The 17,785-nt window shown below is 40.0% G+C and overlaps 1 protein-coding gene across 4 annotated transcripts in view; it reads left to right on the top strand.

Annotated features, from left to right (window-relative positions):
- The window catches only part of KIF13A (kinesin family member 13A), a 301,242-nt gene that overhangs the window by 265,114 nt on the left and 18,343 nt on the right, over nt 1–17,785 (top strand). For all 4 annotated transcript variants that reach the window (XM_040353771.1, XM_040353769.1, XM_040353770.1 and 1 more), the window contains 9 exons: nt 2,507–2,606; nt 4,136–4,262; nt 5,632–5,687; nt 8,626–8,750; nt 11,636–11,812; nt 14,236–14,328; nt 15,012–15,164; nt 17,136–17,213; nt 17,443–17,490. In XM_040353771.1, the coding sequence (XP_040209705.1) occupies nt 2,507–2,606; nt 4,136–4,262; nt 5,632–5,687; nt 8,626–8,750; nt 11,636–11,812; nt 14,236–14,328; nt 15,012–15,164; nt 17,136–17,213; nt 17,443–17,490 (957 nt within the window). The remainder of the gene's footprint in view (nt 1–2,506; nt 2,607–4,135; nt 4,263–5,631; nt 5,688–8,625; nt 8,751–11,635; nt 11,813–14,235; nt 14,329–15,011; nt 15,165–17,135; nt 17,214–17,442; nt 17,491–17,785) is intronic.

Below are 17,785 nucleotides of genomic sequence, written 5' to 3'. Positions count from 1 at the left end.
TGTGGTCTGGTGTCCACTGCACAGAAGTAGATGACATTTCAGTAGCAAAGCTGTGGTGCGGTGGCGTTCGGTAACATAAAGTGAGTTGCACTGTGAAAAAATGCAGCAAATCAGTTGTTTTCTATGTGCCCTGGTGTTGAGTATGTGCTAACTTGTGCAGATCAGTGCAGCTCAACCGATGTAGTATGAATGAGCCCTTAAGCTAATATTAAACCTTTGTTTTTTGTTTTTTTACATTAAAATAACAAACATGGTATACTTACCTGCTGTGTGCAATGGTTTTGCACAGAACAGCCCGATCCTCCTTTTCTGAGGTCCTCTGCTGGCGCTCTAGGCCCCCTCCCTTTTGGCAAGTGCCTATCTATGGAGGGTAAACCTGTGTGGGCATACTCCCGAGCCACCCTGTCTGCACCTATCGACACAGACCAGGCAACTCTACCCAGCACCTGCTCCCTCGTCACAGCATTTGATTGACAGCAGCGGGAGCAATCTACCTAATGAGGACAGAGACAGCAGTGAGAGCCGCTGCTCTCGTGCACATCGCTGGATTGGATTGGGCTCAGGTAAGAATAAGGGGGGCTGGGGGGGTTCCTGCAGCAGAGAAGTTTTTTTTTACCTTAATGTATAGAATGCATTACAGTAAAAAACCTTGCAGGTTCAGAATCACTTTAACTGCTTGCCGACCAGCTGCCACAGTTATACGGCGGCAGGTTGGCTCTGCTGGGCGAGATCACGTCGCTATACGTCAGCTCGCCAAGCAGCCAATAGGGGCGCACGCCGTCGGAGACACGCACACGCGCCCCCCGCTCGCCCCTGACGCGCGTGCCCGGTCCTGTCAGGGGGAGAAATGGCTAATTGTCTGTTCATACAATGTATGAACAGCGATCAGTCAGTTAACCCCCCCTTCAGTTAGAACACACCCAGGGAACATACTTAACCCCTTCCCTCTTCCATGCCAGTGGCATTTTTATAGTAATCAATGCATTTTTATAGCACTGATCGCTATAAAAATGCCAATGGTCCCAAAAATGTGTCCGAAGTGTCCGCCAGAATGTCACAGTACCGATAAAAATCGCTGATCGCCGCCATTACTAGTAAATAAAAATATTAAGAAAAATGTCATAAAACTATTCCCTATTTTGTAAACGCTATAACTTTTGCGCAAACCAATCAATAAACGCTTATTGCGATGTTTTTTTTTTTACGACAAATATGTAGACGAATACGTATCGGCCTAAACTGAGGAAAAAAATCGTTTTTTTTATATATTTTTGGGGGATATTTATTTTAGCAAAAAGTAAAAAATATTCATTTTTTTCAAAATTGTCGCTCTATTTTTGTTTATAGCGCAACAACTAAAAACCGCAGAGGTGATCAAATACCACCGAAAGAAAGCTCTATTTGTGGGGAAAAAAGGACGCCAATTTTGTTTGGGAGCCACGTGGCACGACCGCGCAATTGTCAGTTAAAGCGACGCAGTGCCGAATCGCAAAAAGTGGCCTGGTCTTTGACCAGCAATATGGTCCGGGGGTTAAGTGGTTAAAGTAAAATTTAGCCATTGCAAGACCCTGAAAACCATAAAGCACGAACCACTTGTTCAAGTAGAAACCCCCATTTAGCATCTTGGGGCCTACTGTTATAGCAACTGTGTTGGTGAATTGTGCTTTATTGCTGATAATCCTAAACCCTTATGTATTATTGTCATATACATATTACAATATATATAAATTCTTGGGCCCCCGTATAAGATAAATATGAGCAGGGCTGAACTGAATGTGCAGCTTCTGTTGATGCTTTATCTCCTGTTCAGAAAATGGCTCCTATAAACTTAGCTCTGTTGTCCCTGAATGCTACAAACGTGCTTTATTTTTGAGTAGCAGTTGGTAGTGATAAAAGAGGAGCTGTACATTTACACATGATCACATCTACAGCCTATGACTAACAATATTAAGCTAATTCACAAATGCAATAACTAATAACTATGCGTTAATGCTTCCTGCGCACACCCATCATACACCAACAAAGGCAGGGCATGATGCATGACGGGGTTTAATTTGCATGGATGTGAAATATTTACTGCTGGATCTGCAGACAGTCTGACAAGCAGCTGTTTGGAACACTAATGGTGGAATTGCTTTAATCAGTTTTTCTAAACTATTAAGGAGTATATCAGGCAAATATCATTCTAGCCATTCGCCATTAAAACAGTTTTTGTTGTATTTTTTATGTTTACTCACAAAACAAAAAATCTAAGATGTCCAAGATCAAATTTATACGTGAATAATTTAAATAGCAATTACAAATATAATATCAGATTATGTCATATTTTCCACTTTTTATATCAGTAGTCTATAAAAGTTTTTCCCATCAACGATTTACATAGAAAAGCAGCATAAAACTGTTTAATGGCATCATTTGTTAATTATCGCTTAATTCACATGATACAATAATGAATATAAAAACAAGTGAGAAATATCTGTCATATGTATTTTTTTCTAACAAACAGGAGGAGGACCTGAACTGCGTTCGTGAAAGGTGGTCAGATGCATTAATTAAACGCAAGGAATACTTGGATGAACAGATCCAGAAAATCATCAACAAGCAAGGTATCTGTGTTGAAAATGTACCTTTTCTCACTTTTGCACTTTTTTTTTGTGATTGCATGTTGTTTGGGCAAATACCGAAAAGCATATGTGATGATAACATATTTAATGTGTATGTAAAGCCTAGCAATGAAATTCTGAATATTTCCTTTCTGATGTGGTAAATAAACCATTGAATACATTTTGTTACATCCATCTGCCTAATGTCAGAATTTTTGAGCTGTCATGGTACTTGTGCACACTTCTGTGTTATCTCAGAAAGTGTAATTATAATGCCGTGTACACACGATCGGTCAAACCGATGAGAACGGTCTGATGGACCGTTTTCATCGGTTAACCGATGAAGCTGACTGATGGTCAGTCGTGCCTACACACCATCGGTAAAAAAAAACGATCGTGTCAGAACGCGGTGACGTAAAACACAACGACGTGCTGAAAAAAACGACGTTCAATGCTTCCAAGCATGCTTCGACTTGATTCTGAGCATGCCTGGATTTTTAACTGATGGACGTGGCTACAAGCGATTGGTTTTGTTCCATCGGTTAGGTATCCATCGGTTAAATTTAAAACAAGATTGCTTTTTTTTTACCTATGGATAAATAACCGATGGGGCCCACACACGATCGGTTTGGTCCGATGAAAACGGTCCATCAGACCGTTCTCATCGGTTTGACCGATCGTGTGTACGCGGCTTTAGCCCTCTCCATTCTTATCCTGGACCAAAGCAAAATGTGACCACAGAAATGTGTTGTAGAGACCTGGAGAGAGGAAGGGTTTGAGTAGTTTAGCCAAGGATAACCAGGCAGGGCTGCCACCATTCAGTCCACAAAAAATGCCCACAATTGCTCTTAGGGGTTGAGTGCACTTCTGGCAGATTAATGATATTTTTCTGTACTTGTAAGGTTTTTAAGGGAATAACCCCAAACTTTGCACACATGTAGCCCCACTCTTCCTCTACAAGTGTGCAAAGTTTGTTGTCCGGACGACCATTTTTCAAAGCCGGGCACCCCTTCCATAGACTTCCATGTTAAACATCAGTCTAGTCATGTGCACAGTGAGGCATGGGCACAGTGAGGCATGGGCACAGTAAGGCATGGGCACAGTGAGGCATGGACACAGTGAGGCATGCACATGGACACAGTGAGGCACAGTGAGGCATGCAGATGGACACCCTAGGCTTATACTCGAGTCAATACGTTTTCCCAGGTTTTTTTTTGGTAAAATTAGGTGCCTTGGCTTATATTCGGGTCGGCTTATACTCGAGTATATACGGTATCTAATGATACAAATGTTTTAGTAGTCCTGTCTACAGTTCATGTGCTCAAGCATTTTGCTTGCAAGTGTGTGGGTTCGTGTTGTCCACGTTTGTCTACAATTACAATTTACTACTGGATGTTTTTCATATTCATAAGCACAATATTCCACTGTGATTAAACACATCAGCAAAGAAATATGAAACATTTTCTTAGGCGAAGTGAGTAATCCCCAGAAAGTGAATATGATTCTTCATTGCATTATTTGAACTCTTACAGAAAAAACTGAAGATGATATTGAGCGGGAAGCACGGCTGGTTGAGCAGTGGGTGGGCCTTACAGAAGAGAGGAATGCAGTACTTGTACCAGCACCAGGAAGTGACATTCCAGGAGCTCCAGCAAACTGGTAAGTTACAATTGTTGACATAACCCTTTCACTATAGGGTCAAAACTAATGTAAAGGCAAAGGAAATGCTGTATTGTTACCTTTCAGGTGGCCTGTGTCTTGAAACTCCTATCTGTTAATGATCTCCAACAACTACAGATATCCAACTTTTGCATTTGTGTTGACTGCCCGCCTGTGCACTGGGGAAAAAGTATTTGACACACTTGGAAGTGATGGATACCTATAGTAGCCAGAGATTGGAAATCGAGCAGCGTATTAAGACATGGGCCACTGCAAAAGGTAAATATACAGCATTTGCTTTTATGAGCAACCTTTTTTTAAAAGTTTTGACCTTATAGTTATAGGGACAGACCGATTTTATATTGTTCTGTATTTTTTTTTTGTCCACTTTTGAATAACGAAAATAGCCTGCTTTTAATCTTATTTTCTGCCTTTTATTCATACGTCCCCTTTGTCATAAATTATCTTGGTGGTTTATTTTGGTTGTGACTGCAAAAGCACAACTCAAACAAGTAAGGTCCACATCAAGCATCAGAGGGTTAAATATGATCAGCAGGCACACATCAGTACATACTGTGGAAGATCCCTGATATATGCTTATTAATTCGAAATAAATCTCCTTGGGTAGGATTGTGCAGACATTGCTTGAATTGTGCTTTATAAATGCAGGCAACAAAATAAGTAATGCATTTTACTCTAAATATGTGTTCTAAAAGTAACAATCAAATACACCACAGACATATAAATACACCAATATATGCAGAATATAAAAAATATTACTTGTCTGCGTGAAAATAGTATTCTACTAACCTATTACAAGGGAATGTATAGTTGTTAGTATATAACAGGCATTCACAAAGCTGACACACCAAGGTAAAGATTCGTATTTTCAAAAACAGTGAGTTCTTTTTAGGATCCATACTCTTGTCCTATAGCTTAGTAAATGTGAATCTGTCTATTTCTTTACTAAGGACCTAAAATATGTTATTTTGCCTTTTTGCTAGGTAAATATGAAATATGTAATGCATAGTTTATATATAAGTTCAAGCCAACATCTGGAGCTCTTGAACCCTTTCCACATGTTTGCCAGATTTTTCTTACATACTTGAAAAAGTCTGTTGTTTACATAGCCCAAAAGCTCTAAACTAAACTTACATACACAACTGACTAATGTTGAACTTGTAATTTAATTTAAAAAACAATAAACCTCACCCAAAACCATTATAGTTTTAAAACTCTTGTGTCTCTCACCTTCGCTGACCATCACCTCACAATGTGTAATTCATGTTAAATTTACATTGCTAATTCATCTGTAAACTCCATTACTTTTTACCTTTTTATTGACTGGTTTATTTGTTTGTCTGTTCAGGACTCCTCCAGCTGGAATGGAGACGCATATTCCTGTCCTTTTTCTAGATCTTAATGGTAAGAAGATTCTTCGTCCGAGGTGGTACTTTGATACAGTTGTTTCTGTAATTTTGCTGTATTTAACTGGAAATTAACTCTTCCAGTTTTACATAACTTAAAGCTAAAGCTTGATTGGTTGTCACTAGTCTCTTGATATAACCCTTTGCTTTGTATTATTAAAGTGGAGCTTCACCCAAAAGGTCAAGTTCCACTTTTCCGCCTCCCCCCTCCTCTTTAACTTTTGGGTACTTTTTTTCGGGAGGGGGGAGTGTGTATCTAATTTTTGATAGTTTTGAAAGTAGGGCCTCCCCCCTCTTTGCCTGCAGCCTTCTGGGACACATCACAGGTCCCAGAAGGCTGCGAAAACATTCACAAAGAACAGTGTGGCTCATGCAGGTTCAGTGGGAAGCCAGCTGTGAAGCCACAAGGAGTCATAGTCGGCCTTCCACAGTAAACATGGTGGCACTGGGGACCCAAAGGCTGGTGAAGAACCAGTCTGGGTGAGAACAGCGCTGAATCCCTGAACAGGTAAGTGTCCTTTTATTAAAATATTTGTAGCTGCAGACCTTTAATTACATTTTCTTTGGGGGGGGGGGGGGGGGGCATTTGAATATCCTCTTTAAAGAGGTAGTTCGTTCACCTTTAAAGACATGTAAAAGCCTCCTGACCTCTATGATTAGGGCCATTATTGTCTTGCTCCTAAATCCCGGGAAGGATCCCTTAGATCCAGGTTCCTACAGGCCGATATCCCTTCTCTAAACAGATGTGAAAATGCTTGCAAGGGTGCTGGCCATCAGATTGAACAAGGTAAAATCCACTATCATACATTCTGACCAGGCAGGTTTTATGAAATCTACTGCTATAAATCTATGCAGGTTATTTCTCAATATGGAGTCCAGGTCAGATATTATGGGGGATAGGGCATTGCTGTCACTTGATGCCCACAAGGCCTTTAATAGTATAGAATGGTCTTATCTATGGGCCATCTATACCACAAATTTGGTATAGGAGAGGAATATATTGCTTGGGTTCAGTTACTGTATAGTTCCCCGATGGCTGCAATCAGAGAGTCAGGAAGAGTATCTCCGTACTTTAGCCTATTTTGTGGCACGAGACAGGGATGCCCTTTATCTCCGCTCTTGTTTGCTCTTGCTATTGAGCCTTTGGTGGCCTGTATTCGCTCTAACTCTGGTATTCAGGGGTTTAGGTATGGTGAATTTCACGAAAAGCTGATGCTGTATGCAGATGACACCATGCTCTTGCTGGGAGACACGTTGTCTTCCTTGAGAGAAGCCATGGGGGTCATCCGGTGGTTTGGCCACTATTCAGGCCTAGTGATCAACTGGACCAAGTTGTCTCTTATGCTGTTGGAAAAGATACCAGACCCACTTGCAGGGTCCCTAATGTACATTCCTGTATCCTGTGAGTTTAGATATTATGGGGTGCAGGTTACGCCACATCCTCTGGAATATCTAGCCTTGAACCAGTCACCGTTGCTGAACCGGTGTCAGGACCTGGTCAAGGTGTGGTCAAGATTGAAAATTTCCCCAGTAGGCAGGATAAACTTGATCACAATTATCTTGATGCCACAGATCCTCTACATTCTCCACAACTCTCCGATAGTTGTTCCATTGAAGCAGTTTTGCATTGTTAACTCACTCTTCCGGTCTCTCATTTGGCAGAACTCTATGGCCAGGGTGAAAGTGGAACAGTTGCAGCGTCCCAAAGAGGCGGGTGTATTGGCTCTTCCAAACCCATGGCTTTACTATCTGGCATCGCAACTACAACACATAGCCAGAGTTATAGGCCCAGATACTGATCCTGTATTGAACTTGGCGGACTCCACTGTGCAGCTTCTGCAGATTACTACTGGGGGAGAGATTGGTGAGGGCCTGGAGGCTTTACAGTTTGCCAAATCTAATAAGACTTACCCCACATATAATTCGATGCAGAAAGTGTGGAACAAGGTTAGGGCTGTTCAAGACGTCGAGGGATAAACCAGGTTTAGCCCCATTTGGGGGAAGGGGCGGTACGTGGAGATGAAGAAATTACAATATGGAGCAAAAGGGAAATATTATGGGATTACTCATATGAATCAAATATTTAGGAATGGCAGGCTATGCCCCTTTCATGCCCTTCAGATAGAATTTTCACTCCCCGCCTCCATGCAATTTTATTATTTTCAACTCCAACACGCGGTTAGGGCCCAACTGGGAACTGACTCGTGGGCACAGAGTCCCACACCAATTTTGAACCATATGTGGGAGGTGACCTTGTATAAGGGGTTTATCTTCAGCAGCTACTCTATGTTGCTCAACAAATCCCTCCCGGACAATACCGCTACAGTGATCTCCAGATGGGAAAGAGATATAGGAGCATTTGAGGAAGACCAATGGGACGAGGCTCTTGCGGCAGTTCCACTGTGTTATTTAAATGTGGCCCAAAGGTTATCCCAATTGTATGTGATTTTGCGCGTCCATTATACACCGGCTAGACTGATAAGAATGAGAGTTAGGGAGGATCCAACTTGCTCAAGATGCATGAGAGATCATGGTGACCTGATCCACATGCTGTGGAGATGTCCAAAACTGCACATTTATTGCAGGGAGGTGTTAAAGATTCCTAACCGTGTGTTACAGATCCAGTTAGTAGAACACCCTATACTGTGTTTACTAGAAATTATAGACAAAATCTGCACAAATACCGTGTGACATAAAATATTGCAACAATCGCCCTTTTATTTTCCAGATTCTCTGCTAAAAAAAATTATATGTTTGGTGGTTCCAAATAATTTTTTAGCAAAAAATATGGATTTTAATTTGTAAGCAACAAATGTCAAAAATAGGCTTAGTCGTGAAAGGGTTATAAACACACTTCTATTCACAGGTTATTTGCCATTTTGCACTATTATCTCATTACTTTAAGTAGGCATTCTTTTGTTTTCACTTTCCAATAGCTGATGATCTCAGTGCCAATGAACAGCTTGTGGGTTCACATGCAGCAGGCGTTAATTCTATATTACCAAAGGAGCATGGGAGCCAGTTTTACTACCTGCCAATCATCAAGCACAGTGACGAAGAGGTACATTTTAAAGTAATTTCCTATGTGTTTTGTGCACTGGAGGGGGTTATTAATTTAGTAACTAAATGCCTGTGTAGTGTGGGGAGATGCCGCACTTGTTGGACACTAGCCACAGATTTAAACATCATCCATCTAAATATATCATCTTCGTTATTAGAAATATATTCTGTGCTGATCTCGTTTTGATGTTGCAACAATTCTCTGCCAGTACAGTCTTAAGCCTCGTACACACGATCAGTCCATCCGATGAGAACGGTCCGAAGGACCATTGTCATCGGTTAACCGATGAAGCTGACTGATGGTCCGTCGCGCCTACACACCATCGGTTAATTAACCGATCGTGTCAGAGCGCGGTGACGTAAAACGCAACGACGTGCTGAAAAAAACAAAGTTCAATGCTTCCAAGCATGCGTCGACTTGATTCTGAGCATGCGTAGGTTTTTAACCGATGCTTTTGCATACTAACGATCGGTTTTGACCTATCGGTTAGGCGTCCATCGGTTAAAATTTAAAGCAAGTTCCTATTTTTTGAACCGAAGGTTAAATAACCTATGGGGCCCCCACACGATCTGTTTTGATTGATGAAAACAGTCCTTCAGACCGTTGTCCTCTGGCTATCCTATCGTGTGTACGCGGCCTTAAAACGTCTAAATAGTTACCAGCATTAAAAACGTATTACTATTTCTGTATTTTACATTCTTATCATGTTTTAAATTTCAAGACTTAATATTACCATGATAATAAAATGTTTAAAGCTGAAGTTTATTCTGCTTATGTTTTGCCTTCCCTGCTTCCACTCCTTCTGCCTCATCGACATGATAATGAAATGTTTACATAAATCCCTACCCTTTTCATGTAATGCCTTATTTTATACCCAGAGATCTATAAAATGCAGGTAGATAATCACTGGTGGTAGTTGCTGGTGGGATGCAGTAGAAAAACATCACAGTACCCTTCCATAAGTATTCCTCTTAAGAACCCTCAGCCCTGATGCAAGCAGGGAGGAGTTAACACATCTATCAAAATGCCTAGATGCATAAATGTCAGTCTGGAGGCATGGGCATTTCTAGGTGGCTGCATTTGCCTGAAGACCTCCCTGGGTACAGTCCACATGGGATGATGAGCCTTAATGATTAAAATGACTGAAGTCCTCTCCTCTCCCCCTTTTTTTTTTTCTCTCCCCTCTCTCTCGTTTTTTTAAGGAATAATGTTTCTGCTCTTTTTTGTTAACACTTTGTACATCGATTAGTGCTATGAAGCATAATATGTACATTCTGTCTTTATTATTATTCTATTACTTTATGAAAACGGAATATTAACTATTGAACAACAAATGACTGATGTCCAATGAATGAAAGGAATGGGCTAATACCAGTCAGACTGGGTAGGAAAGAGCTAGATAATGTTAGATGTCCTTCATCCAGGAAATTAGGTTCACTCAATCTTATTTGCTGCGGCTTTCAAGGCAAACTGTAAGAAGCTTATCTAACCTAAGGTCCCGTACACACCATAGAATCCATCCGCAGATAAATCCCAGCAAATGGGTTTCAGCGGATAGATCCTATGGTGTGTACACGCCAGCGGATCTTTTTCCACGGATAAATCTCCCCTGGGATGGATTCCAGCAGATCGGATATTTGCTGACATGCACAACATATCCATCTGCTGGAGTCCATCCCAACGGATGGATCCGCTGGTCTGTACAGACTCACCGAATCCATCCGTCCGAAGGGATCCCCCGCATGCGTCGTAATGATTTGACGCATGCGTGGAATTCCTTATATGACAGCGTCGCGCACGTCGCCGCGTCATAATCGCGGTGACGGCGCGACACGTCATCGCCAGAGGATTTCGGCGCAGATTTCAATGCGATGGTGTGTACACACCATCGCATGAAAATCCGCCGAAATCCACGAGAGGATTTATCCGCGGAAACAGTCCGCTGGACCGTATTCGCGGATAAATTCTATCGTGTGTATGGGGCCTAAGAGTTAGGCCCTGTACACACGACCGAACATGTCTGCTGAAACTGGTCCGCAGACCAGGTTCAGCGGACAGATCCGACCGTGTGTACAGCCTAGCAGACAGGTTTCCAGCAGACAAAAGTTTTAAAGCATGCTTTAAAACTTGTCGGCTGGAAACCCGTCCGTCCGACATGTCCGCTGGTTAGTACACCTAACCAGCGGACAGAAATCTCCCGCATGCGTCGAATGGATTTGACGCATGCGTGGAAGTATTTTACTTCCTGGTTTGGTGACGTGGCGGCGTCAACGTCACCGCCACGTCACCGCGCTGTCTGTCCGCGGGGATTTCGGTTTGATGGTGTGTACAACCATGAGACCGAAATCTCCGAGCGGACATGTCCAATGAAAACGGTCCGCGGACCGTTTTCATCGGACATGTTTGCCCGTGTGTACGAGGCCTTAGGTTTGGTTTTAGTGAAATGTTCTGTGATTTAATAAGCTTTAAAAATAAATTGCCCATTTGCACTGTAAAAATAAATGCAAAAGCGGCAACACATTGCATATGCTTTTTAGTGTTCATTTAATTATTTTACAAGTATGCATTCATTTATTTTTACAGTGTAAATGGACAAACTTTGTCCAGAGTTCTGCTTTAAGTTCAGGGTATATTGGCATATTTGTAGTTTGTTTAGGTGTAAAAAATAATTAATATTCCAATATAATTTTGATTTTTTTTTTACAAATAGTTAATAATAACATTTTTGGATGTCTGATTCTAAATGTTATTGGCATGGAAAATTCCTTACCCAAATTAGTGTCTGTTTAAAAACTCCAGAAACTAACATTCAGAATTCTTATAGTTATTAATTTAATATTTCGCACTAATACAATAATATACGATGTTCTCTGTATCATTGACAGGTTTCAGCCATTGCTTCCTGGGACTCTGCAATCCATGACTCACTACACTTGAATAGGATTACTCCACAGAATGAGCGCATATATCTTATTGTGAAGGTGACAGTGCAACTCAGTCACCCAGCTGCTATGGAGCTGGTTCTCAGAAAGAGAATTGCTGTCAATGTATATAATAAACAGGTACCTGATGTTTTAAACATAAATAAATTAATAAATGTAACTTGCACTTATAAATTGTTTAATTTGTCAACAAGAGATAAGTTACATTGGGATGCAGTTTAGATTGGATCACCATCCTCTTTTCTTTATTTATATTTTTGACTTTTCAAATTCTTAATCCCACAAAACCGGTTTCAATTTTGTGAAGATTGAATGAATCTTTACTTGGAGCTGAAACCAGTCTCAAATCTATTTGTAAGACCATACCGGATTTTGAGAGGAATCACCAGTTTGATCTTACTCATTGGCCAATCAAATTTGGAACATTCAAATGTGTTATATGTGGTAAATTAATTCATTTTGGTACAAGGTTGAAAAAAGAGAGATCTGTACAAATATCTACACTATTGAATAAGATTTCTGAATTAGAGCTATTTCACAAGGCATATTCAGACACTGCAACATATTGGGAATGGCTTCAGGAAAGGTGTAAACTGCATTCCCTAGATATGCCTTACATACGTCATTTGGAATTAGCGTTATATGCATGAATTTGGAAATAAAGTAAGTAAGATGTTAGCTCATTCTATGTGTAAAAAACAGACACGTACTTATATACAAAAAATTACTTGTTCTAATCAGGGGAGTGTTTTTATTTCTGAACAAATAGCCAAGAATTTTTATAATCACTATTCCTCCTTATATGATTTATCATCGACAAGGGAAGAGATTATGGATGTAATTAAGAAATTGCCACTAGGTAAGAGTCCTGATGGATTTACAGGTTTGTTTTCAAAACCTTTCAAGAGCAACTGTCTCCTTTATTATTAGGTACTTTAATGCAGTATCTGATATTTGTCCTTTTGCAAAACAACCCAAGAGGCCTATATTAACATAATACCTAAGGAGGGCAAAGATCCCTCACCTTGTTCGAATTACTGCCGATATCATTTATTAATGTGGACATAAAGATTTACACTAAAATCATCTCTGAACACCTAAAACTTCTCATGCCATTGTCTAAGCTTCTCATGCCATCTCCTAAGGTTTGTTTCTCAAAGAGAAGCAAGGAACAATACTGTTAAGGTCCTTACTTTAGTGAATTGTGCTAAAAAAGAACAAAAAAAACCCTTTGTCTTTTAGCCTTTGATTGGCTAGATTGGACTTTCATGTCAGCCACTTGATGAAAATATTAGCACTTTATCATATACCAACAGCCAGAGTTAATGGTATTCTCTCCAGCCCAATAACTATAAAGAATGTTTCTCAACAGGGATATCCCTTGTCAGCTATTGAGTATGTTTTGGCCATGGAGCATCTGACAAATACCATTAGACAAAATCAATCTAGGGGCATATGACTTGGAGAATTGGAATGCAAAATTTGTCTTTTTGCAGAGGATTTATGGCTGTTTGTATCGAACCCGTAGGTAGCGTTTCCAGGCTTGATGCAAGAATGTATTGATTTTGCTAATGTTAGTAATTTTAAGGTTAACACATGTAAGACAGAGGCACTTAATGTGTCTCTGTCTGCTGAGATTGCTTCCATTTCATTTCTAAATTTTAAACAGAACGGCTTGTTTTACGGTTGTAAGGGTTCACATATATTTTAAGCCAAGCGAGAGGCAGACTTCTGCAGAGTTTAAATACAATGAATTGTATTATAAAACTTTGTTGAAAAGTTGTCTCCTATACAGAATTTGAATCTGTGTTTTTTATATGTAATGTGACAGTACCTGCTACTGTGAAAATTATTGTAGAAAGGACCCAGGGTTTGCACGTGTGCAGAGTGTGGGACTCCAGAGTATTGATTATGAGCAGAGAAAATGTTTTTTTTACACCTTTCTCGAAGAGCTTTGGGAGGGAACAAATCTCCAACCCAGTGCCCAGGTCTTGCTGAAGACCAACAGAATGTGTGTACAGGAGCACAGAGCTCTTATAATGGTAGTCTTGGGCAAATCTTGGTGTTACCATTTGAAGATAGGCGTGTGTTCCTTTTAGGAGACACAGGTGCTGTACTCAATAGGCAGCACTCTATGTTGGAGGAGAGATTCCATGTCCATTGGGCTGAGAGAATTGAGGCAGTTAGGCGAGTCTGGGTGACTGATAGAACCGGGAGAACTAGTCAAGTCCAGGGGACTGAGGGAATATGTAGGTCTTGGAGGAGTAAGAGAGACAGGGGTTTCTATTTAGAGGCCAGAAGTGGGCCCATACAGCAGGGAAAATCCCATGCATGGGTAACCATGAAGTGGACCTTATTTTAAGTTTGTTTAATAAAGGTAAGATAGCAAGCCTTAAAACCACATTTCAGACTGGTGTGGACTCACTACAAAATGAGTCCACACTCACTGAGCTAAACAGCCCCCAGTATCACAGTACTTTGACAATACTAAACATTTTGGATTATAATATAAAATGTTTCCTTTCTTCTTTTTTTTTCTGCAGAGTTTTACGCAAAGCCTAAAAAGACGTATGTCTATCAAGAATATGCTCTATTCCTGTGGAGTTAGCTATGAAATTGTGTCCAATATCCCAAAGGTGGGTTTCTGCATGTTGGGTTGTTATAAAACTAACATTTTTCTTTAAGAAAATACCATACACAGGTATAATAAAATGACAGCTTAAACTATCTAGTGACTACAGTTTACCAGACTAGACAGTAAACTCACTTAACCCATATGGAAGATAACATGTACTGGTTTTGTATATATTTTCTATTATTATTATGGCCAAGACAAAAATGTGAGGTAGAGCAAGAGTTCAAGGCTGCTTTTTATGTTATCAAAATTCTTTCCCCTGGCTACAAAAAAAATAATTATATTGTTACAGAGCTCTATAGCTAAAACGGTAGCCATGACCCAACACCTTCCCATCTGAGGTTTCAGTGAAATTTGTGAGAGATGAAATTGTTCTAGCAAGCTAAACTCTATCTTGATGCTAAACTTTTTCCTTGGTTTCAAGTAGAAGCTGTAGCACCTTTTCCATGTGAGAATACAACCATTTCTTATTCTTGCTTCATACTTAGATGGGGCATCTCCATCCTAAAGACTGAGGCTTCTTCTCCCACCATGCCTATTATCTCAGAATATGTTTAACCACCACACACAATTTTTTTTAAATGAAAGCAGTATGCAATATGCAGGTTACCCCACTTCATTCATATTTATTATAAAACATTTGGAATGTGTCAGTGATGTACTGTAATATTGTCTACTTGACAGGCAACAGAAGAGCCTGAGGACAGAGAAACCCTGGCTTTGATGGCAGCAAGGAATGAGTATGAAGCCACTTCTGATGGAGAGACCTATATTGAGAAATATACACGGGGTGTTCTACAGGTGGAGAACATTCTGAGTCTAGAGCGACTGAGACAGGCAAGTGTCATAGCTAAATCAGAACCAAAGAGTGGGGTGGATGCTTTATAAAGTGCCAGGACACAAAATAAACATTTGTAAAAAAAAAATGTATTGAAGTTCCATGATGTTTTCCATGTGAGAATACAAAGAAATTACTAAAACCATTACCCTGTTTACTTTGATGATCAGATAGGATACCACTTGTGCTATTACTTGAAAATAGAGCAGAATGATAAGAATTGACCTGCACTCCAATGACATTTTCACACATTAATTAGTGGCATGTCACATTAGGCCCTTTGTCACACTAGTTTATAGCCTACGTCCCTGAATGCATACAGTGCTAAATGCGAGTACCAATTGGTACAGTGTTAAAGCAGAAGTAAACCCATCGATTTAACAGTTTGGAAAAACAGTTACATTCATGACATGCCGGGAATGCCAATGACTGGTGTCATAACTGTTCACATGTGAAGCATCATGGCAGCTTTCTTGGCTGAAAACATTAGGAGAGTTTATTTACACTTTAAGCAGTGTCAAGCCCCAGCATATTTCAGCCTGCTATAGACTTTGACAGGCTACAAGCAGCAGGGCTGGGTGCTATACCTGTGCCTCCCGGGTGTTCTAAAACACCAGGATTGAATGCACATGTCTAGTGTGCAAGGAGCCTTAGTCCGATAAAACCGATGTTTTGGGGTCTGAAATTGATATTTCTTGTCTCTATTTGCACGTTACCTAGTTAAATAAGTTTAAAAAGACCATCAAGTTCAGCTTGCTCCCTTGTGGCAATATGTTGACATTTTACATTTTTTTGTATTTGATGTCACCTGTCAAGTGGATGTAAAAGAACAAGATAGATCAAATTTTATGTTAGTTCAAAAGTAAATGTGAATCCCCTTTTTGGGGAGATTAGCTAAAATGTTAAAATCAATTTTTCAGTTGTCTTGGGTACATTTATTAACTCATCATTCAATATTCCCTGCAAATAAAGGTAAATACCGACTGTGTTAATGACATGACATAAACTCCACAGGGAGTTGAAATTAAATAACCTTCAAAAACACATGAAGGAGACCAGCCAGACAAGCCCCTATCCAATATCTATTAAGCACTTCTTCCATCAGTCCAGTCTAGAGGGTTTATACTTTGTATTGCAGGAAGATTATCCATAAGTGGACCCGAAGGACTGGGAGGATGTCTGGGAGTACCCCTTTTTACAATTGATTGCCGTTTGAGACCGTCTTATTCTGTATAAGTGGCTATATTGCATGTATTTAACTCCCCTTAAAATTAGTAAAATCTATCCAGGGGCTTCTGGTCAATGTTGGAAGTGTGGCAGCAATGATGCAGATTTCGGTCATATGCTATGGTTCTGCCCCAATTTACAATCTTTCTGGGTTATTCGGTTCATAACTTCTCTAACCACTATCACAATTCCCCAAACAGTCTCGGTCTGTTTACTGGGCTTGGTGGTTCCGCAGGGCAACCAGAACCCTACTAGGGTTATTATTGTTCTATGCTCGAAAAGCAATTGCCTTTACATGGAAACAACCTGCGGGACACTCCTTAAATTTCTGAAAGTCCTTAGTTAATGCAGCTGCACCTCTATACAAAGCAACTTACCTTTCTCGTGGATGCCCGAGTAAATTTGTGCTGTTTGAGCCTTGGAATGTCCAAAGAGTCTGTACTGTACAGCTTTTTCATAAAACCAATAAAAAGTATTTAAAAAATACACACAAAGGAGGAAAAAAAAACTTAATATTGCAGTAAGATTCAAGTCATATATTTAGGGGGTCTGTTTATCGATCTGTTTTATCTACGATTTTCACAACTGTACCCAAGATTCATACATTTTTCAATTAAGACTCAATTCGAAACATGTTTGAATCTGTGATGAAAGTTTTATGAATCTCGGGTAAAACATTGAACAATAGACCCCTTAGCATGTAAAAAATAACATGTGTGTGTGTGTTTACCCTCTGCTTTTAGGCAGTGACAGTAAAGGAAGCCATTGCAAACAAAACAAAGCACATTCGGAGAAGCTTGAGCACACCCAACATGCACAATGTAAGTAACGCCACTTTGCTTTGCTTTTGGTTTGTAGTATATTAATTTTATATTTTGGCAGAGGAAATGTTTTGAATATGTTTATAACATGACTTCAATCAGGAAGAGTAATTTAAAACACTATACATTTTCTTAGAAATGCTCATAACTTGTAACATGAACATATGTATTTCATATGTGTGTGTGTGTGTGTGTTTTGTCATTTATTTTAATTTTTTTATTTTTTAAGGTTTCTTCTAGCCGCCTGGATTTGTCTGGCTTTGAAGAAGATGACAAGGTAAATAAAGGCCCATACACACGATCGGACTTTCCGACAACATCAGTCTGACAAACGTGTTTTATCCGACCGTCTGTATGCTCCATCGGACAATTGTTGTCGGAATTTCCACGGACAAATGTTCGCTGTGCATGCTCTTAAACTTTCCGACAACAAATGTGTTACGGCGGATCATGCAATCGTGTGTACACAAGTCCATCAGACTAAAATCCAAAGTACAAACACACATGCTCAGAGCCAATGCTAAACATCAGACATCAATAGCAGAAGTTGCCCAAAGGGTGGCAGTAAAGAG

Source organism: Rana temporaria, chromosome 5 (assembly GCF_905171775.1).
Source record: "Rana temporaria chromosome 5, aRanTem1.1, whole genome shotgun sequence".
Taxonomy (NCBI): Eukaryota; Metazoa; Chordata; class Amphibia; order Anura; family Ranidae; genus Rana; species Rana temporaria.
The sequence above is the reverse complement of the archived record's forward strand: the minus strand, read 5'-3'. Positions and strand labels throughout refer to the sequence as shown.